Here is a 23,656-nt window from a genome sequence, read left to right as displayed (position 1 = left end):
CTGCTCACTTTCCTCATGTGTAAAATGAAAACATAATAATAATAGTAATAATAATAATAATTTTTACCATTATTATTATATAATTTCCTAAGCTCATTTTGAGGAAAAGAAATCAATATATATGTAAACTACTTAGTACAAATGTCTGACATGCTGTATGTCAATAATCAACATTAGCTATAATTATGGTATACAGGTATGTGTACTCATTAGTATGTAAATAGAGTCATACATTTCATAAGCAATTCTAAATACAGTACATTCTAAACTTCCTTACACCTGTTTATGTTCACCTATATAAAGGATAAGCCTTCACAGAATTATATTAAAACCTTTCTGAAAATATTAAAAAAAGTTATACTTCATAGTACTATTTCAAATTCTGAATAGAATTGAACAGACCAGAAAATTGTGTATTTCAGACTAAAAGAGTGACGTCAAATTATAATGTCAGACATCTTTTTTAGGAAACTTCTAATAATTTAATTCTCCCAACTATCCACTGGGTCATTTCAATGACTATCTGTCTATCCACCCATCTATCTGTCAATCAGGTAAAGCTGACAACATACTACGGTAGGATTAAATATCTAAAATATTTGAAGATATCTCTTGATATGCTTTTTTGGCTAATAAGCAATATGTGACCTCTACTTGGGGAATAATGAGGTAAAATGCAACATTTACAACCCATGATCCTTAGACTGATGGTTTTCTCTCTATTTGCTAATCAAATCCCAGTATTAAATAGCAAATAATGAGAAAACCAGCAGAAAATTCAGACATCATCATGTCATTGATTTTTATTTTGGATATCTCTATGGAAAATTTGCATGTGCAATTCTTTTTTTTAGATTGTTCCCCTGTCCCAGTTTCCCTTTAATCATCCAGTGCAAGGGAGATGATGACCTGCGATTGTGAAATCTTATCTCAAATAGCCTGTATTCAGTAGTGGAGAAAATACAAGACCTATATCTGTTGTACACCTGCTTTGCTCTAGGAGTTTCATTAGGCAACATATATACATTCTTATTTCATTTTCACAACAACCCTAGGAGTGTGTGTTAATGCTTCTTTTTAACTATGTGGAATCTGAGGTAGATGGTTCAAGACCATACCACTAATACATGATAGAGCTCATTTCATGGTCTTTACATCTCCCCATTCTGCACTACACGGTATGAAGCACAATTACTGTGAAGTTAATTAAAATTAAGCTACAGGGCCTTCAAGGACATGGGCTACTTCCACTCTATTAAGGCACAGTTCGTGAAGTGTTCACTAAAGCCATAATTCTATTAGATTTGCAAAGGTAAGGTATTTATATATTCCTCTTCTCAAGGAAGTTTCCACTCATAATGTAAGTTCAAAAACAAAACTGCTGCACACAGTGCTTTCCTGTATCCTGATCCTACCCAGCAAGTGAGGTGTGCACATGCATATGCACTATGCAGAGTGTTAATCAGCCACACTCCCAGAACTTTCATTTGTGAAGTGCTCTACCAATTAGAAAGTTGTTTCATTTTGTTTGTTCTCCACAACAATTATGTAAAGTAGGCAGTACCAAATTACAAATAAATGAACTGAGGTCAAGAAAAAAAAAAAAAAAAACTAAATAAGTGTCCATAGAACTTAGGTTTGGTAAGCAATGGAGAAGCCAAAAACAAAACAAAAACAAACAAACAAAAAGTAAAGCTTGTTTGTTTTTGAATTTCAAAGTCAGGGTTTCTGTTTTTGCTTCTTTTTCCATAATTCTATAATATTTAATCATTTTTCGACTTTTGTTTCATAAGCTTAAATAAAAAAACAGTGACTCCAATTCTGTAAGATTAAGTGGTTCTATTGTTATTGCCGCTCCCCACCCCCTTCCAGAGGAATCAAATATAATGATCTGAAACTGGACATGGTTCAAATCCTTCAGACACAGCAGTTTCCAAGTATTTTCTGCTTTTCTCAGAAGGCTGGTTGTACACCCTTGTAGGAGACTCATTACACTGCCCAGGGTAAAACTCTTGAGGGAGAAGAGAGTCCACTGCTATCTTCCACAAGACCAGGTGGCCAGCTTCACCTGTTCAGCTACCACGCAAGGCAAGGGAGGACTCTGGGTGAAAGCCAAAATTTGGCTCACAGAAAAAGCTCCTGCTGAGGTCGGCTGGGCTGAACCAGTGCCAGCTGGATCTACCTGCTGAGTTTATCTTTCCACAGAAAAGACATTAACAAGCATCCTGAAACAGGAAGTTACAGCCAGTGTAAAGAAAGTAAGTGAGCTATCTTACAAGAAACATAAAACTCACAGAGATACCTTAAATTCTTGTGTTTCTGATTTATGAATTAAGTAAACGATGTATGACTTAGTTTGACACAATATGCTCTTTACCTTTAGAGTCTGGGTCCCACCCAGTTTCTTATTTAACAGAAGACTATTACTTCTCACCCAGTTTGACATCATGACTTCCTTGGGGGTGTTGAAAAATAGCAGGCATGGGCTATTATGGAATGTCTGATAGGAAACGTGGGGGGAAGGAGGGATGCAAAGAGAAAGGAAGGAAGTGAAGGAGGAAAGGAAGGATTGAAGGAAGGAGGGGGACAAGGGAAGGGAGACGTGGCAGATAAAAATAAGAGTGTGACATTATTATAAGAGAAAAAAAGACACTACCCATTTCTGAGTAAAAGAACAGACTGTATTTTCTCTAAATCTTCCAATACTTAGCCCGAAACATGTTTCCAAGTAGGAATATTTTCTCGCAAAGCATATGCAAAATATTTCAACCCTCAGGTTTTGGCTCTTTGATTTTTTTTTTTTTTACCAGAATCATTTAATCATTTACTTAACAGAGCTATGGGCCCAGTTTAGTCAGAACTGAAGACATGTGTGATGGATGGAGAAGACGGCCTGGGCAATAGTCCAGCAACTAAAACAGAATTAGAATCATCACAGACACTTTAATCCCAATTATTTAATCTGCAGGGTGTCTAACACCACAAGTATTTGGCATGACTCAACAAAACAGTAGAATTTACAGAGAAACAGAAGAAGAAAAAAACCTAAATTAATGAAATACAATGAACTAAAGAGGTTTTTTTTTCATTAGACTATGATTTATATCCTCAGAGCAAAGTGAAACAAATAGAAAATTAGAGTATGTGTGTGTGTGTGTGGGGGAGGTGTAATGGTATTTAAAAAATAATATAAAAAATAAAACCCAAGCACTTTTATTAATATCAAGGTCATAGTATACCACCTTGACACCTCTCCATACTCTTCGTTTCAGCCTCACCATGACCTTTCTACACACCCCTAAATGTGTCCATGTGCACCTGCACCATCATCTGACCAAATTACCACACTCTGCTTAATAAACGACCATGATTAAAGCCATGAACACATGAGGAAAGAATGCATGGCCTAGGGTCGACTTTTGACCAACAAAATTTTGTATGCTCTTCAACAGTACACGAAACAATTTAAATGATATTAATAGAGTAACACATAAACTGATCAGGCAATAAAGGCTCTGGTTCCTATAAGAAAAGAAGAGCTAGAATAAACCTTAATTACAAACAAAAACTACCAGGTTTTCCTTGACTGAAATACATTGTAAACGGTATGTTAAAGGCAATGCTCACACACATTTTTAAAAAGGCTTTTCCAGCAATTTCTAAATAGTAGAAATGACTCCTTAAGGTTTAAGTCACTAAGATAAAAAAGGCATTTAAAAATTATACTAACACTAAATGACAGCTAATAAACGTCATCATGCTAAACCACAGAGTTTTCAAAAACTCCAAGTGGTACACCTATTACATTAGTTTTATTTTATGTCTTTGTAACTCCTGAGATTCTCATTAGAGATAGTTGAAAGATTTAAGCTTTTACAAAACAACAAGACCATAAAATACTACACATTTCACTAGACACAATTCAAATTCTTACGTACCTTACACTGCTTTTCCTTTTTATATATTTATTTACTTTTCACTTTTACTAACAGATTATATTAAGTAAGAATTTTTTAAGATGGTAATGAAAGAAACGAAAAGGGAATTTAAAAATCTTTATTTCTTAGGAAATTCATTGATTAAAATTACATTTTAAATCATTTCATTGTTTTCTATTATTATTGTAATATAAATTTTAAATTAGAGCTTAAGTTAGATTTTATGTGATCAGAATAAATGTAATGAATAAATCCTATATCTGTAAAATTTATAGTGTCAGAAAATAAAATTCCAATCAACTGTCAATATTCAAGAATACCTGTGCCACTATCTATTTGCACCTTGATTTATAAACAGCAATTTCATAACACAATTTGTGGCATTACTGATCCTACTATTTTTGTGGAAAGTTCCTATTATGACACCTTGCATATGTTAATAAGTGTATTAACAAAAATGAATTGTTCTCTAAAATTTGAATTTAAAATTTTAAACATTTTTTCTTCAGCAAAATAAATTTTTTGCCTTCTTCAAACACTTTAAAATCTATTTCATTAACTCTGATTAAAGAAATGTCTAGAAAGTCAGAAACTAAAAAGAGAAAAGTAAATATATGATAAAGGGAGACTTTTCTAAATACTCATGCAAATTGTTTTGGAAGCTCAAACTGAATACTTAAGGGTGAATCATTTAGTTCTTCATTTAGACATTTTTAATAGAACCAATAAAAGATTTTCACAGTGAATTACTGTCAAATCTTCCAGTTTTCTTATCACTATATAGTGCTTTAAAAATTATGAGTAGATTGGAGACTCTCTTATCTTTCTTATGTCAAATACCTCTTACTGAATAAAACCACTGTTTATTACATTAAAGATATGTATTACTAAGATTCTTAAAAATATGGAACATTTTAATCTGTATTTATGAAACCTTTAGAACTCATTTTATTTTTTATCTACTTTATACATACTCATAGAAACATAAGTGTACCACCTCGTCTGGGATAAAACATAAGATAAAAATTTTAATGTGAATTAAAAGCACCATTAGGTGTGCTCATGTATACAATATACTAGGATAACTCCTTTGAAGAAATCACTACCTAACCAATTATATAAATTTTGATAAAATAATGAAATATGTATTTACCCAGTAGAGCTACCAGTAGGAGCTATTCTGCTCTACAGATAAATACATACTCACCAGACATATTAGAACTGCAAGAATCATCCTGAGTCTCTAAGGTGATAATTTACATTTTTTGCTTGCATATTGCTTTTATTGTAAAAATTTTACTCTTTCTGAAAGGGAAAAATGGGCAAATACTGCAATCAATTTTTAATAGTTTATAATAAGCAAGGCTGCATATTCAAACTTCAGTTAATTTTGATGCTTTTAGAAAACAATTGTAAAACTATTTTAAAACGGTCAAAAATCATAAATCGTATTTGAATAATTAGGTACCTCTGCTAATTTAAATTCAAGCTACTCATTAGTAAAATGAAATATATCTGGTAATTAAAATGCAAAAAATGAAGTATAAAGAGTTATCAATACTTTCTATAGTAGTTACGTCTTTAAGATATTAGCAGTACATTTTTTTAAAAAAGAACATTAAGTTTGACTCATATAAGTAAAAATAGCTATAGTTAGTTCATATAATAGTACACATCATAGTCTATTTTTATAGTCAAATGCAGAAAGGTTTCTTCCAAATGAAAGAGAAATTAATTAGTCATCCAAGCAAATACATAAGAAAGCACTCCAAACAAAGGAGATTCAAGTGGTCAAATCAATCAGCAGAAATGTAGTGAAAACAGGTAAAGCATAGTCATTTTCACAACGGTAGCAGTACTGAACAAAGTCTAGTATTTAATTAAATAGTTTGGGGATGTTTGTAAATAGCTGTATCATCTAATTTTGACATTTTATGTAGAAATATTCTAAATGGTCACATTTTGTAGAGAAGACTATTAATTATATAAACAATGGTAAATACAGTAATGCATTTCTAAGTATAAAAAAATAAACCCTTTCAATCCTATGTGGATTGAAATAAAGAGTTAATAGTATTTACCACTGGTGATATTAGAAAAAGAATATTTTCAGTAAAAGGAAAAATTTTCATTGTAAATGCAGGAATTGTCCACCCTCTTCTCTGTCTTCTCTGAGGAAATGAAATCTTACCTGTCACCCTGACACCCAAGATTTTTGTCTACCTTAAAAAAAAAAAAAGCTTAAAATTTAAGAGTCAACCCTTTACCCCCCTTTAGTGGTTTATAAAGCAAAAAGCCAAAACTCTTCATGGCCTCTTCTTCCAACCACCTAAGATTCAAATAAGGGTAATTGCTCTCTGTGTTTGTTCAGTAGTGTCCTGGTGAGGGAATGATTTTACTGTCCCTTTTCTGTGGGGTCCTGCGTTTTATCTAAAAGGAAATGAATTATAACAGGATGACAAGGCCACAAAACAAAGCCATTTAGTTTTACAAATCTATTATGTCCTCCAATCTGTTTTATGGGCCTGGTCCTATTATCAACCAAGAAAAACCCTAAAACAAACTCTTTTTCCTTTCTTTCCATTGAAAACATCTACAATTTTATGATTGTTTAACAGTTTAGCCTAAAATTTTTTCGCTGTGTGTGTGTGTGTGTATGTATGTGTGTATTCTTCCCCCAAGAGTCCCTGCACCCCACCTTCTCAAACATAAAAAATATTCAGAGACAAGAAACTGGACTTTTCAAATACAAACTGCTGACAACTGTCAGAAGCACTTTACTGGGACATTACTGACTGTAACTTCAATGAATTAAGCTTGATTCACTGCGGGTGAATCATTTTCAATGCAGAGCTGTTCAGCAGTAATTGGCCAAGAATCCCTGCTGCGAAAAGCACTTGTCAAATAATGCTTGTTTACAAATATATCTCCAGACAGCAAAAAGTGGCAGTTACTGAATAAGTTCAGGGCCACCTCCAATATTCATAACAGTGGACATGTTCTCTTTACTTATTAAATCTATTAACATTTTCACTTGTTGATATACTTGCTAACGTTTGTCCTGTTTGATCAATCTCAGAGATAAGTTTCTTGCTAAACACGCCTCTAAATTATTTTATAATAGAAGTGTTTTGTATTGCACTGTAGTTCAAAGTTTCTTCCACATGTAATTTATGCCTAATATATGTAAAAAGACAACTCAAGATATATTTATCTTCACTTAGAATTCAGTCTAAAGAGTACATTTTCCTCTTATTGTCTTTTATTCAACATATCCTAACATTCGTTCCATCTCAATTTAAGATTCTAGATATGTTTGACTCTTCCTGTTCAGTTCTGCTTATTTATGTCTACCGAAGTTAAATTTTAAAAATGAATAGAATACAAATTATGAATGTAAACTCACATTTTAACTATCTGCCTTGAATTTTTCCTCACATAATGGGAGCATTCATATTATACAATATATAACATATGTGTGTGTGTGTGTGTGTGTGTGTGTGTGCATGCACACCCACTAGAGTCTGGGAAATCACTGAGTATCTATAGGTTGCAGAAGGCAAAGTATATGAGAGGAAGTTATTAATGGATGCAGTGCTTACATTAAATCTTTCTGCCCCTGATCTTCCAAAGACCTTCCAGAAATAAACAATCAAAAAGAAACCAGAAAACTCCAATTGGAATCTTTAAATAAATAAATAAACTGCTGTTATTAGTATCTTAATATATTATTGTTCGATTTATAGTAACACATGCAGAAACAAAAAGAAGAGCATAAATTTTATAGAACAGAAGTAATGGTCTGATATACTAATGGAAAGATGGAAAACTGTTGGGTAGAGATGGAATGAATGAGGTGAAGTCATTTATTAATACAATTTTATTTCCTGCTATGAGAAATAGTGATAGACCCCTGCAATCCCCACCTCACGACAGCCCAAGTTTTGCTGTGTGTTCTACTAGCTGGCGTAAGGACAATACAACCTGTGGTTGTTAGGTCTGCGATATCAACCAGTCTACCTTCCAGAAGATTTGAGCTCTGCTTACATCACCTTAAGAGACCGGTGCTATTTCCTAGCTTCCCTCCAATTCCCTCTGCCTCTTCCTCCCTTGCACAGTGCTGGCCCTTGTGCCCATTCAGCGTAACCCTCCCTGAGACTTCATTTTTTCCCCTTCCCTAACCAAGAGCTTTCCCTTTCATCTCTACATAAACCCCTTGCCTCATCACACCTGGGAAAAAAATGAAATATAATGGGAACAGGAAAGGATGAATGACACTACTATTACTATTACTCTTTAAATTCAAGCCAGGATGCCCCTTCCGGTGGAATAAGACAGTTAAGAAAAGGACTCCAAACCCTGTCATAATCCTCCTTACTTCTAACATAATGAATCTAACATGAGAGGTTAATAAAAGAACTACGACTTAAAACATTTTTGCAACTTTATCGGGAAGGGGGAAAGATGCAGATTGGGTAGGTATGGGAGATTGCCATAGCTAGGTAACGAGATAGAGTGAGCTACCCGGAATCCTTAAATCAGATTTAAAACGATAAATATAAGGATTAAAGAGGGAAGTTTATGGGGTGGGCAGGGACTCTGGATCTGCCCTGCTTTCACACGGTTCCTAGGGAGCTGGCAGCGCTCCTAAACCAGCTCAGCGCCTTCTCCTACAGCCACACAACCCGTGCAAGTCACGAGGACACACACGACCCTGAAGGCTGCTGCTTCATCTTTCCGGTCCAGCGTCCCCTGCCCTAGGAGTGGACGGGATTTTTTAAGGTTCTGTGCCTCGCCCGTGGCACGCGGAGCCTAAAATCGAAACCCCCCTATTCCAGCTAGGGGGTAGGGTTTTTGATGTTTTCGTGGTGGAGCTGACCGCTTCTTGCAGGCCATATCTGGATCTGAGCTGCTACAACCCCCACCCCCATTCTAAAGGAATGAGCCTTTGAGCTGAGACCCAGCGCGTTCGGGGTGTGAGAGGAGCAAGCGCGGCGGGAGCAGACCCAGGGCCAGGCGGCCCGCCGAGCTGGAGGCGGGCCCGGGGGTTGAGCACAGCTCCGGGAGCAGGGAGCGCAGCACAGGTGCTGCTCCCGCGGGGCCGACTCTATTCGCCCAGCGGCAGGCGGAGACAGCCTTCAGGGTCCGAAGCGCAGGATTGGGGGTGGGGGGGAGAAGGGTTGGGGACTCCAGGAAACGGTGCCGGCCAGAGCAGGGCTTTTCCCTCACGCAAACCCCGCGACACAAGCCCTGGTGGGTTTGAGCAGCAACTTCCTGGCAGCGACACTCCACCCCCCTTCCGCCTCCCGCCGCATCCCACCTTCCCGCCTTCTTCCAATTTCGCCTCAGCGTGAGTATGCGCCCCCAAAGTGAAGGGCACCCCACAGTGTGAGGGGCTTTCTGTCCTTCGCCATTCTCCTCCCTCGAGAAATAACAGTTTTTGCCACCCACCCCAGAATAGCAGCTGGCGATGCCCTAAATAACAGCTTCCAGAAGGCACTTTCCCCCAAAATAAAAGCAGCCAGCCACCTCCACAATATTTCCCATCACCGGCCTCAAATAACGGTTTCTAAGAGCCCACCGCTCCCGAGATCGTTGTCGCTGGGCTTCAAACAGTTCCCACTCCTTCAAGCCCGAAATGTCACTTCCCCACGCACTGCAAGTGAGAACCAGCCGCACCCAACCTTCTGGCTCTGGTCTCAGACCTCTCCCCCCCCCCCCCCCCCTTCNCCCCCACCCGCTTGCAACTTCCCAGCCCCCCAACCAGCCTCGGTCCATACGCAGGTTCCTCTCCCAGCACTCCGCACCTGATGTCAAACAATGCAACCAGACACAGCAAAGGGGAGCGAAAAGCCTAGCGAAAGCGGACAAATGTTAATTCGGGATGCGGAGTGAGATTTCTTTCGCGGCAGCAGCGTCCAGAGCGCCCGGACCCGCACTTCCAGGCCCCGCCTCGCCCCGCCGCCCCAGGTCGCTGCGGTCCCCACCCCCAACACTACCTTCGTTGCTGGGGCTTGCCAGGAGGGTCCGAAGCGCGGCGCACAGAAGAAGGCACGTCCAGAGGGGGGCCCTGCGAGGTGCGGAGTAGCAGCCGGCCAGAGACGCAGGGGTGCTGGGGGTGTCGCCGTCGCCGCCGCCCGGGGGCCTCTGGCGTCCCGCAACCGGGGGCCCCGAGCCCCGCATCTTCTCCTAGCTGCCTCCTCCGCTGCTGTCCCGCGCGGCTCAGTCCACGGCCTCGGCCTCGGGGAGGGGGCGAGGGAGGCTCGCGGTTCCTCCGCGTTCCCCGTGGGGTCCCTTGCCTTCTGGCACGCGGCTCTTCCAAATGCGGGAACCGCGGATCCTCTGAGACGGCCGAAGTTTGCTTCCGGCTCCTGTCTCCCTTCTCTTCAGTGGGCTTAAATTAAATACTAGTAACAGCTGATAGCGCAGTTCTGGACTGGACTCAAGGGTGTCGAGAAGGTCCCGCTTCCTGTTTCTCTGCCTCTTAAGACTTTTAAGGATTAAGGTCTTTAAAATGCCCCTGAGGGGAAGATAAACGTTCCTTTTCAGTCTTCAGGGCTGAAATGATGTAGGTAAGGGAGACAAGTCATCTTAAGTCAAGAAAAATCCTCAATAAAAAGAGAAAAAGACAGGGTGGCTAAGGATAAAGGAAAGGAGTTGAGAAAACACAGGGTGGAGAAAATACGAGAGAGGCGAGCAAAGGAAAAGATTCCCAGAGAGTTCAGAGGCTGGCTGAAGGAAATAGCTGCGGGCTGAGTGCTGACGAGGGGAGGTACTGGCGGTGGCGAGCGGGCAGGAGCGCGGAGCCCGGCGGCGGCAGCCCGGAGTTGCTGCGGTTCCCGTGGCTCGGGGAGGAGGCGGTGTGCGCGCGGCTGGGAGGACGAGGTTGAAACTGCACCGCCACGGCGCGCTCCTGCTGTGTCTGGAGCTCCGTCGTCTCCTCTGCCTCCTCGCTCTGCACCTCCCACCCACCTCCCTCCTCCTCTCCCCAACTCCCCCGCCCTCTGCTGCTCGCAGCCTCGCCAGTGAGAATCTACTGTAAGTGTGAGTTGCTTAGACGAAGTCACACACTCGCGGAGGGAAGTAATCTGAAGGCTGCCGTGGTGAGTGTTGCCTAGCGGTCTCCGGGAAAGGCGCGTCTTCCTCCCCGGATAATTAGGGCGAAGAATTCTCTTGACGGTGCCTGCGAACACCGGGGCTCCCGGGAGGCGGAAGGGAAATCAGCCTTAGGCTCAGCCGGGAGCCCTTGGAGAAGCGGGTCCTTTGGTTTGGCATATTGCCTGCTGCCCGTCACAGGCTTGTGGCATCAACAACCTTGTCGTCACATAGCCACGTACTCGCAGGCTGTGCTGGTCCGTGGCTAGTTTCTTAAACACCCATATCGCTCACTGCTGCTCACCCTTTCTATTCTTCCAATACTTTGGCAGCTGGGATGGGATAATTAGTCAACATTTCCTTCAGAAGTAAATTGCAGAATTTCTAAATATAGACTCTGTGACTATAATTGAAATTTCAGAGAGTCAAAGAATTTGACTTACTGAGATTTGTAGTGTGCCAGGTACTTTACGATGTGATAATTTAATTCATTAATTTCATCGATAGAATGTGTTAGAACTTTAGAAATTATATGATACACAGCTATATGCAGTTAGTTCCAGTAAAATTAGCATGGGTCAAGTAATTTCAGGGCTTAAAAATATTATTTTAATTTTGTGTTTTCTACTGCATTGAGAGACTTACAAATTAATTACCAAAAAAAAACTTTTTAAAACAATTGACTCTGTGCTTCACTTCTATTATGTATTCACTTGCTTTAATATAGTTTCTTCAATTTTCTGATTCATTCTTTCAAAGAGATACATCTGAAGGGCAATTGTAGTAAATACTGCAAATAAAGCATGTACAAAAAGTGTGAATTTAGAAGAAAGGTATCTTGTTTAATTTGTTGTATTGCAACTACTGTGAAGACTGGGTTTGCATTCACACCTAATGAAGGGGAGTCTGCTCACTAGCTTTGACATCTAGAGCCCTGTTTGTCTTCACAATAAATTTCTCATCATCTTTAGCTGATGACATTTGTTTTCTGTTTAAATATTTGCAATAAAGATGAAAGAATAAAGAAGCAGTAATGCAATTGTATAAAGAGGTGGAAGCTCATCTTTGATTTTTTTTTCCTGAAATGTTTTGGCCCAGAAACCTAAAAGCAGCTTCTATCTATTATAATGTGCTCCAAATGCATGAAGCGAATTTAAAGAAATGACAGTGAATCAGCCTTTCAGTTTGGCAAACAAACATACAAACAAAAACAAAAACCCAAACCTGATGCAAAGTTGAGATGCAAAGTTGAATTTTATACTCCTGTTTAAAGACCATTCAAAATATAAACTACTCCCTTCAAATTATAGTTGAGTTACTTAAAAATATCTAAACAGAATATCAACTAAGTTATCTAAAATCTAGGGATACGTAATAATGCTAATATGGAACATAGGCAATTTAATGGGACTTTGAGCTTGTTACTTTACTTCTGTAGGTCTCAGTATCCTCATCAATAAAAGGATTTGGAGAAAATGATTTTCAAGTACCCTTAAATTCCATATCCTTTTCATTTCTATGTTACTACCCTGTTCACCTATCTCCAATTATTTACTATTGACTACAAAATTATTCAATTTCTTCAGCCTAACATTGAAAGTATTCTACTACAAAGATCTTAAATAAATTTTCTATTTTACTTTACCTTAAAATTTGAAATTCGGTGTTCCCTAAATTGCCTCATACCTCTTTGTTTTTAATCCTGTCACTCCATCCCACAGAAGATTCACCCTCTAAAAATATTTAACACTTTCCCTCCCACACACACTCACACAAACATATCTCTCTCATCTAAAATCCTACCCAGTGTCCAAAGAATATAAGCATTCAAGACTGATCTTTTCACAAAAAGAAGTGATTTGGTTCTCCTTCCCCAAGTATCAGTAGCTTATGATTTATGTAAGTCAACACAATGGCAATAATTTCTGAATGAAAAAGTGGAACAAATTATCTAACAACTATAAGTATATATATTGGGATGAAAGTAATTTAAAATGATTATGTCAAAGAAAACTTGGGACACTATTCACCATGGTGGGTAATTATCTCCTACCCAAGGTAGTTAACTCCTCCTAAAGTGACTAAGACTATAGAAAGTCGACTCAATTTTCTTCACCTTAAATAGAAGCCATCTTTCTCATGGTTATTTAATAACATTTGTCATATATCCTTGAAAGAACTTACAGCTGTAAAATGGAGCCCCAGTACAGCAATGAAAGAGTTAATCAAGGCAATGAGGATGTTTTGATTTGGACCTCAATCTCAAAAGAGATCTTATATCTGGTCTCATTTTTCTTGGAATGTAAATACTCTCTTAGCATACTGACATTAGACCACAGTATTGCATGAAAACTAGATTTGTCTTTTTCCTTCATACTTACTGCCTTGCACCAGAAAAGGCTAAAGTATCAGTAAGGGCTTGGAAGCCCTATTGTTTGCATTCCTCTTGCTTGGGATAACTGCTATGGCCTCAAAAGGTGAAAGTGGCTGATGTCTCCCTAGATTTCACCTTGGATTTGGCCTTTTACTATGCTTTCATAAAGAAAAGAAATTCAGAATCACCTTGATAAGACACCTGGAAAGGTTACTACCCTATAAAGGTATTATAGCTAAATTCAATGTATTAATAATCCTGAATATCTTCACTGAATTCAAAGTAGAACAACAAAAGCAATTATACTAAGCAGAATTGCTAGTAATTACTGAAAATTTGCTATCTGTGAAGTATTATATGATGTTTTACATTAATTATTTTACTTAATGCTGACATTTCAGCCACATTGTTGGTATAATTATTAGCCCCATGTTAATGATGAGAAGACTGAGGAAATGAGGTTAGGCAACCTGAGTAATCCCACAGTCTCACAGCTAGTAAGACATGGCAATTTTAGCCCATGGCTCTTACTCTGTGTAAGAAAATTGTAACAGAAGTAAAGAATAAATTTGATAACCAGTCATTCAAAAAAAAAAAAAAAGAGGACTGCCCCCAAATTCTGCACTAATGGGAACAATTAATAAACAAAAACATTCTAATCTTTAGGTTTACTTAAATCCAAAAGCAGCTAGCCACATAATATAGTACAGGTCAGATAAATGAATAGGAGAAAATAAGAAACAAGGGAGCCTATATAAGCATTATTTGAAGAAAAAGATTGTCTCATATAAACAAAAACATGCATACAATTTGTGTACAATGGAGAGACAATGGGGCAAATCAAGAAAATAGTGAGGTGTTTAGACAGATAATATTAGCACAAACAGATTCCCCAAAACTCATTAAACCATGGTAGAAAATATTAGCAACAGTCTTTACAAAAATAATCTAAATAGGGGTGCCTGGATGGCTCAGTTGACTGAGTGTTTGCCTTCAGCTCAGGTAAAGATCTCTGAGTCCTGGAATTGAACCCTGAGTTGTTTCTCCCTCTGCCTCTTCTCCTCCCCTCATTTGTGCTCTCTCTCTCAAATAAATAAATGAAATCTTTTTTAAAAATTTAAATAAAACTTCAGAAACCAAAGAGCATTTTTACCTAAAATATTATATGGTATTGGCAATTTTTTACATAATTGTTTTAAATGTTTTTGTCACTTAGCTATATGCTCTCTTTGGGAGAATTCTGGGGGGAAAGGAAAAGCAAAGCAAAATTTTAACCCATGGTAGATTTTAGATATGAAATTACAGGATAGCCTAATGAAGCTATAAGATACACTAATGAAGTTAATTTTTCAAGTCCACGATTTCCTGAAGAGGATATATATATATAGTGATGTTAATTATTTTGACCCCAGAGGAAAAGGCTAACTAAAATATATTTAAGCAATCAATAGCTCTTAAAGTTCACAACTGAGAAAATGCTAATGTATTCATTATTTTATGTTGCATTTTAATGTAATTAACATAAAACATAATATTTTAATTTTTGTTCATAGTTTTCTTGTTTTAAGAAGTTTTCTGAAGTCCTCCAGTCACTTTTCCCTACTAATGACCCACATTTTTACATTAATGTTTGGTTTAATTATATTTCAATTTAATTGATTATTGAGAGATTTAAAAAATAAGGAATAAATAGTTTTTAATAAGTTAATAAGTTTAGTTATATAAATTATTTTATTACTTAACAATACATTAAAATATTACTTATAATGAAAACAAAAGTTTAAGGAAAAAACAGCTTTATTAAGGCAGTGAAACCATCATGTATGATGCTGTCATGGTGGAATATGACATTATATATTTGTCAAAATGCATAACATGGACAACACCAAGAATGAAACCTAAGGTAAACTATAGACTTTAGTTAATAACAGTGTGTCAATATTGGCTCATCAGTTGTAATAAATGTCACCTTTACACCTTAAAAAAATAAAATAAATATATTTCTACCATAATCAGCCCTCATTTTTTGCCTTTTTTATGAATATCAAGAACATAATAAAATCCTCCACTGTCAATGAGTATTAATAGAGAATTTTGTAGCAAAGAATAAGGAGCAAGATATTTAAATAAATTACCATGAACCCAAGAGCCACAGATTTTTATTGGTGGTGGTGGTGGTTGATTTATTCTCTAATCATTCCCAGATCACTGTGAGGACTGCTGACACTTCTGTGTAGCAGGAGGCCAATGCTGCTGCAGTTGAGGAACCAAACTGAATTGCCAGGAAGTTCTTTGGTGGTTGTTTGCCTCCAGCATCTTGGACAACTGGCATCAAATGAAGATGTGAAATAAATAAGGACAGTGAAATAATAAGGACTCTTGGGGCTGACAAAGTAAGAAAAGTGTGCTCAGAAGAGTCACAAGACTGAAGTGATGCACTGTGAGAGTGACTCACTTCACTTAAACTCACCTATTCTGTCTTCTGGATTCTGGAAGCGTTTACTGTTATACCAAAAATAAGTTGTAATATTTTTCATATTCAGAGGGATGTTTTCAATAAATTCAGAGCATACACTCACTTGAAATTCATATATAATCCACTCATATAAGAACATATTTCATAATATAACTAGCTATAGTTTCCTGGGGAAAAACTGATACATTTGCTCAATGGCATAAGTAAATAAGGGGTACATATGCAATCAAGCTTTTGATACTGCTGTTTGTTGCCCATGGAACAGGCTTCTAGGTAAGAGCTAGCAGTGTTCATCTCCTGTTCTCATACTCTGTTGGTGGGAAGTGCATCTAGAACACCTTTTGTAGAGTGGCTTCACGATATCATCAAGTGCCTTTAAAATGTGATAGCTCTGCATCTAGCAATTGCAGATTTTAAAATTTAAGCAAATAAATTAATTAAAATGGGTTAAAAATGAAACACAATGGTATTTTTTGTTTTTATTTAAATTCCAGCTAGTTAACATACAGCGTACTATTAGTTTCAGGTGTACTATATAGTGACTCAACACTTCCATACATCCCCCCATGCTCATCACAAGTGTCCTCCTTCATCCCCATCACCTACTTCACCCATCCCCCGACCCACCTCCCTTCTGGTAACCATCAGTTCGCTCTCTATAGTTAAGAGTCTGTTTCTTGGTTTGTCTCTCTCTCTCGTTTTTTTCACTTTGCTTGTTTGTTTTGTTTCTTAATTTCCACATATGACTGAAATCCTATGGTATTTGTCTTTCTCTGACTGACTTGTTTTGCTTAGGTAATACTTTCTAGCTCCATCCACGTCATTGCAAATGGAAAGAATTCATTCTTTTTCATGGCTGAGTAATATTCCATAGTACTTTCAGTTCTATGTTAAATAACTGTGGTAAAGGTTGGGGTGCCTGGGTGGCTCAGTTGATTAACTGTCTGCCTTTGGCTCAAGTCATGATGGAGCCCCACACTGGGCTCCCTGCTCAGTAGAAAGCCTGCTTCTCCCCCGCCCCTCATCCCACTCATGCTCACTTTCTCTCTCTCAAAATCTTAAAAAAAAAAAAAATCAGTGGTAAGAGTGGACATCCCTGTTGTGTCCCTGACTGTAGAGGAAAAGCTTTCAGTTTTTCCCCATTGAGGATGATATTAGCTGTGGGTTTTTCCAGTATGGCCTTTATCAAATTGAAGTATGTTTCCCCTAAACCTACTTTTTTGAGGGTTTTTATCATGAATGAATGTTGTATTTTGTCAAATACTTTTTCTGCATCTATTGAAATGATCATATGGTTTTATCCTTTATAATGTGGTGTGTCATGTTGATTGATTTGCAAATATTGATTCACCCTTGCAACCAGGAATAAATTCTACTTGATTGTGGTTAATGATTTTTTTAATGTATTGCTATATTCAGTTTGCTAGTATTTTATTGAGAATTTTTGCATACATGTTCATCAGAGATATTGGCCAGAACTACAGGCCCACTTCTCTTTTTTAGTGGAGTCTTTGTCTGGTTTTGGTATCAGGGTAATCCTGGTCTCATATAATGAATTTGGAAGTTTTCCTCCATTTTCAATCTTTCAGAAAAGTTTGAGAAGAATAGGTATTAACTCTTCTTTAAAAGTTTTATCGAATTCCCCAGTGAAGCCATCTGGTCCCGGACTTTTTTTTGTTGTGAGTTCTTTTGATTACTGATTCAATTTCTTTGCTCGTTATCAGTCTGTTCAAGTTTTCTATTTCTTCCTGTTTCAGTTTTGGTAGGTTATATGTTTCTAGGAATTTATCCATTTCTTCTTGGTTGTCCAGTTTGTCAACATATACTGTTTTATAATGTTCTCTATTTCTGTGGTGTTGGTCATCATTTCTCCTCTGTCATTTGTGATTTTATTTATTTGGGTCTGTTTTTTCTTTCTTTCTTTCTTTTTTTTTTGGTAAGACTGGCTAGAAGTGTATCAGTTTTATTAATTTCTTAAAGAATCAGCTGGTTTCATTGATATGTTCTATGGCATTTTTAGTTTCTGTATTATTTATTTCTGCTCTAATCTTTATTATTTCTTCCTTCTGCTGGTGTTAAGTTCATTTGTTTTTCTTTTCCTGGCTCCTTTAGGCGTTTATTTGAGATTTTTCTTTCTTCTCAAAGTAGGCCTGCATTGCTATATGCTTCCCTCTTAGGACCGATTTTGCTACATTCCAAAGATTTTGGACAATTGTGTTTTTGTCCAATGTATTTTTCTATTTCTTCTTTGACTTCCTGGTTGACTCATTCATTGTTTAGTAGCATGTATTGGTGGACTTTCCAGATTTTTCCTTGTGTTTGATTTCTAATTTCATTGCAATGTGGTCAGAAAAGGTAAATGTATCATTTTAATCTTTCTGTATTTCTTGAGGCCTGTTTTATGACCTAGTATGTGATCTATTCTGGAGACTGTTTCACATGCACTCAAAAAGAATGTGTATTCTGCTGCTTTAGGGTAGGATGCTTTGAATATATCTGTTAAGTCCCTCTGGTCCAGTGTGTCATTAGAAGCCATTGTTTCCTTGTTTATTTTTTGTTTTGATGATCTGTCCATTGATGTAAGTGGGATTTTAAAGTCCTCTACTATTATTATATTAGTATTAATTAGTTCCATTCATTTGTTATTAATTGTTTTATATATTTGGGTGCTCCCGTATTGGTGCATAAATATTTATAATTGTTATATCCTTTTCTTAGATTGTCCCCTTTTTGATTATATAGTGCCCTTCTTGTCTCTTATTATAGTCTTTGGGTTTAAAATCTAGTTTTCTCAATATTAAGTATTGCTACTCGGGCTTGTTTTTGGCATCCATTTGCATGATAAATGTTTCTCCATCCCCTCACTTCAATCTGCATGTGTCTTTAGGTCTAATATGAGTCTCTTGTAGTCCTTACATAGATGTGTCTTGTTCTTTTATCCATTCTGACACCCTATGTCTTTTAATCATGATGTTTAGTCCATTGACATTCAAAGTAATTATTGATAGATAATATTTATTATAATTATAATTTACTGAATTGTCTATTTTTTATGTATTTATTTCCATTTTATTACTTGTTTTGTCATTCTGGAGATTTTCTCTGGTCCTTTCTTGTCTTTATCACTTTTGGTCTCTCAAGGAGTCCCCCTTAATATTTCTTTCAGGGCTGGCTCAGTGGTCGTGAACTCCTTTAGTTTCTGTTTGTCTGGGAAACTCTTTATCTCTCCTTCTATTCTCAATGATAGCCTTGCTGGATAGAGTATTCTTGGCTCCAAATTTTTCCCATTTAGCATGTTGAATATATCATGCCACTCTTTCTGGCTTGCCAAGTTTCTGTTGAGAAATCTCCAGCTAGCCTTATGGGTTTTTCCTTCTAAGTTAAGGACTTCTGTTGTCTTGCTGCTTTTAAGATTTTTTTTATCACTACATTTTGCAAATTTAATTACAATATGTCTTAGTGTTTACCTGCTTTTGTTGATTTTGATGGCAGTTCTCTGTGCCTCTTGAAACTGGATGTCTGTTTCCTTCCCTAGATTAGGAAAGTTTTCTGCTGTTATTTCTTGAAATAAATTTTCTGCCCCCTTTTCTCTTCTTCTGGGACTCCTATAATACAGATGTTATTACATTTGATGGAGTCACTGAGTTCCCTAAGCCTATCCTCATTTTGTGTAATTATTTTTTCTCTCTTTTGTTAATCTTGATTACTTTCCATTACTTTGTCTTCTAGGTCACTAATTCATTCCTCTGCTTTTTTCAACTTGGGTTCATTGCATCAAGCCTGTTTCCAATCTCATTTATTGCACTCTTTATTTTTAATTCTCTTTTAATTCTTTTATCTGTATGGTAAGTGTCTCAGTCATGTCTTCCATTCTTTTCTCAAGTGCAGTGAGTATCCTTATGATTGTTGCTTTAAATTCCCCATCAGGCATGTTACTTATATCTGTTTCACTTAGATCTCTTCCTGTGGCCTTATCTTGTTCTTTCACTTGAGATAAATTCCTCCATCTTGGCATTTTGTCAAAGTCTTTTCCTTCTTCTGTGTATTAGAAAAGCCAGTTATGTCTCTTGCTCCTTAGGAAGAAGAGGTCATATAGGACTGGTGCTTCAGGGAATGTCTTTGGTGTGTACTATGTGTACTCTGCTGTTGTGTTTGGCTGCTCTATCCTTCAGGTCAGTCATCTGCAGAGGCTCTCTTTGCCTGCTGCAGACAGTGTTTGGTCTCTTGCTTGAATGTGGCAAGTTTTAACTAGGTGTGCACTGGTATGCTTGTGAAATAAGATCTGATATCAACTCCACCAGAACTGAGACCCTGTAGAACTCTGGATGGGAAATGTGGTGTGGGCAGGGGTTTGTGTTGGTCTTCTGTGGGAAGGGCCCACTGAACTGGGACTGAGGCAAGTATGACTGAGAAAGGCAATACCATCAGAGTGCAGGAGTGTGGGGCTTGGTGTAAGCAAGTTAGGAAACCAGCATGGGTGCTGTGCTGTTTCTCCACAGGTTGCTCTGTGTTTATGCTGAAGGGTGGCAGAGAAAAATGTCCCCAGCCAGCTCCTTTGTTCCTGGAGAGATGTATCTCTGAATGCTGCCTCTCAGGGAAGCCCTTCTAGAATAGGAAATAATCTCCCCTCTTTGGCCCCAAGCATTTTTCAGGTCACTACCCCCAGGTTATTTGCCTGCTTTCTCTCAAGGAGTAGTGCAGTGTCCTTCTGGCTCTATTGTAGCCAAACCTGCTGACATTTAAAACGCCACTGGTTGCAAGAACTCACAAAATCCAACCCTTCCTGTTTTCCAAGCCAATGGTTTTGGGGAAACATTCTCTTTGTGCATTCCCCTGTGTCCTTCTCTTTCTTGTCCTTTTCTGAGACCACATCTCCCTTGCCTCATAGCATCCACGGTCTGTTTCTCCCCTAAACCACATCTCTGCACTTCCTATCCTTCTTCTATGTGGCTTCCTCTCTCCCTTTAGTTGTGGAGTTTGTTCTGCCGTCTTCAGGTCCATTTCTAGGGTATTTAGGATGGTTTGATAGTTATCAAGTTGTGCTCATGGGAAGAGGAGAGCCTAGGGTCCTCCTACTCACTGCCATCTTCCTTTTCTCCCCCCCATAATTAACGGGTAAAAATCAGAAATTAATGTTCAATAAGAAGTGTTAAATACATCTGTATAATAATGAAACACCATAGAACCATTTAAATGTTTGGAAGAATATATGCATACTTAAAAAGAGAGCTCTAAAATATCAGATTACAAAGGCACAATATAAAGCTTTTTTTTTTTTTAATTTGGAAAGTTATGTTTCATCTGTGACATCTGTATATGACTGGTGGGATAATTTGGATTTATTTTTCCACTTTCTATTTTTGTATTTTCTATAATTAGCACTTACTACTTGTATAACATTGGAAACATAGAAGTAAAAAACACCCCAGAAGAAAATATGTATGCACTCATACACATACACATAACACCCAGATGCACAATAGGAAAAGAAAAAATAAAAGGGAAAAGGACAGAGGAGAGTTGAGATATAGTGATAATGAAGAACCTTATATTACCACAAATTCGTAAATAAATTCTTTCAGTTAGCACCTGCCCCTATTCTGAAAACAGTTGAGTGGACATATTCATTTCTGTGGTATTTCCAATACATTTCCAATATTCTGACAATGTTGAGAGGCATAATTTCTGTTGTGTAGCTCATGTTCCAATGCATTTCCAGCTGGAATCTCCAACACTCCTACTTGGTTAAGGGCAATTCTGTTCCTGTTTTCTTTCCACACATAATTGGCAATGTCCCTCTTCCTTTGCTACAATAAGTGCAGGCTTTGAAGAGCTAATTCTTTTAACCTTTATGAAAAGAGAGGACGATTGTAACACAGAATCACTAAATATTGATATTTGACTTCAGTGCTCTAAAATTTGATAGCCTGAAATATCACTGAAAATTTTTCTGAAGCAAAACTTTTCATCAGATTCTTTCCTGGTATCCATTTGCCTGGCTTTCTCCTTTACACTCTTCATCCTTCCACTCTTCAAGTACCTAAATTCCCATCTTTTCAATTAAACAGAAGATCTGCAAGTTCATTTTCTGCAGTAACCTTATGCCCACAGATTCTCAACAAATATAACTGGAAAAAAAATCATAGAGAGGTTTCCCTAGTCCTACTGGTTCAAAATAGAACCAGCTTCTGAAATAACACTTTTTCCTTCATATTTCCTCCTTACTTTTATAAACTTTATAAAAACATGAAAGCTATATAGAAACAACAGATATATATCATTAATTACTTTTAAATGATTAAAGTACTTAAGGTAAAAATGAAAATGTTGGTAAAGATTTGTAGTATGGGGCGCCTGGGTGGCACAGTTTTTAAGCGTCTGCCTTCAGCTCAGGGTGTAATCCCAGCGTTCTGGGATCGAGCCCCACATCGAGCTTCTCCACTAGGAGCCTGCTTCTTCCTCTCTCACTCCCCCTGCTTGTGTTCCCTCTCTCACTGGCTGTCTCTCTGTCAAATAAATAAATAAATATTCTTTAAAAAAAAAAAGATTTGCAGTAAAACTAGTTGATTTCATCAAAGATACTATGAGCATTTTTTGTCTTGTAAATAAAAGTGGATTTACCTGTCAGTACTGATGGCCTCTGAGGAAGAAAATGACTCAACAAAGGGCCCAAGCACAAAAACAAATCACCAACTGAAATAGTTGTTAGAACCTACCAATAATTTTTATTTTTAAGCCTGAAATTTTTAGTAAATGGAAGTTAATAAAAATATGAAAATGGGTGTATTATTTTATAAATATATATTTAAAATATTAAACAAAGGATTTAATTTTTTCCAGAGAACAAAAAGTCTACATAAATATATATAAATTTTCCTTCTTTTTACTTATACAAAATATATTCCCAGTATTAATTGTGTCCTAGAATCAGATTCTATTCCATGTTTACAAACAATAATAAAAAATAACCCAAAAGGCAAAATGGAAATGCCCATTCAATATTTTAAAAACCACTCCAAGCTCTTGTTCATGGCCATGTGTATGAAATCTTCCTGAAGACTTACACAGTCGACTAGTCTCAGCATAACAGCTTTTGAAGGCCTCCCATTGGCAGGCAAACATAAGTGAACATTAGTACCCTCAAAATGTGACCAAGTCCCAAAATGCAAACTTTAAGCACTGCATTGTCTCTTAAGGTTGTGCCTATCAAAATTATTTTACTATAAGTGAATTTTTGTAGACATTTTATTTTGAAATAATTATAGATTCACAAGACATTGCAAAGAAATGTACAAAGGAGTTCCATTAACCCTTCCCTATATTCCTAAATCTCCCTGATGTTAACATAATAACACATTTGTAGTACAATATTAAAATGAAGAAATTGACATCGGCACAATTTATAGAACTTATTCACATTTCAACAACTATAGATGCACTTGTGTGTGTGTGTGTATGTGTGTGTGTGCAGTTTACACTTGTACCATCACCAAAATATCCCCTCATGTTACCTCTTTATAGTTGCGTATATCCCTCCACCTCCAGCCTTTGGAAACCACTCATAAATTATTTTCCATTTATATTTTTTTTGCTATTTCACAGTGTTACAGAAGAGGAATGATGCAGTATGTACCCTTTTGAGATTGCTTTTTTTTTCATTTAGCATAATTTCCTTGAGGCTCATCCAAATTATATATATTACATACATATTATATAATATATATATAAATTATAAATATATAAATATAAAAATATTATATATATATATATATA

The 23,656-nt window shown here is 37.1% G+C and overlaps 1 protein-coding gene across 6 annotated transcripts in view; it reads right to left on the bottom strand.

Moving 5' to 3' along the window:
* The window catches only part of EPHA5 (EPH receptor A5), a 349,095-nt gene extending 338,216 nt beyond the window's left edge, over window positions 1–10,879 (bottom strand). For 3 of the 6 annotated variants that reach the window (XM_019798404.2, XM_019798403.2, XM_019798406.2), the window contains exon 1: window positions 9,938–10,121. In XM_019798404.2, coding sequence (XP_019653963.1) covers window positions 9,938–10,121 — 184 coding nt within the window. Of the gene's footprint in view, window positions 1–9,937 lie in introns of all 6 variants that reach the window. The other 3 variants (XM_011223454.3, XM_019798407.2, XM_034671740.1) reach the window with 2 other exon arrangements.
* Between the last annotated feature and the right edge of the window lie 12,777 nt (window positions 10,880–23,656).

Source organism: Ailuropoda melanoleuca, chromosome 11, assembly GCF_002007445.2.
Source record: "Ailuropoda melanoleuca isolate Jingjing chromosome 11, ASM200744v2, whole genome shotgun sequence".
NCBI lineage: Eukaryota > Metazoa > Chordata > Mammalia > Carnivora > Ursidae > Ailuropoda > Ailuropoda melanoleuca.
This window is presented reverse-complemented; position numbering and strand designations above follow the sequence as displayed.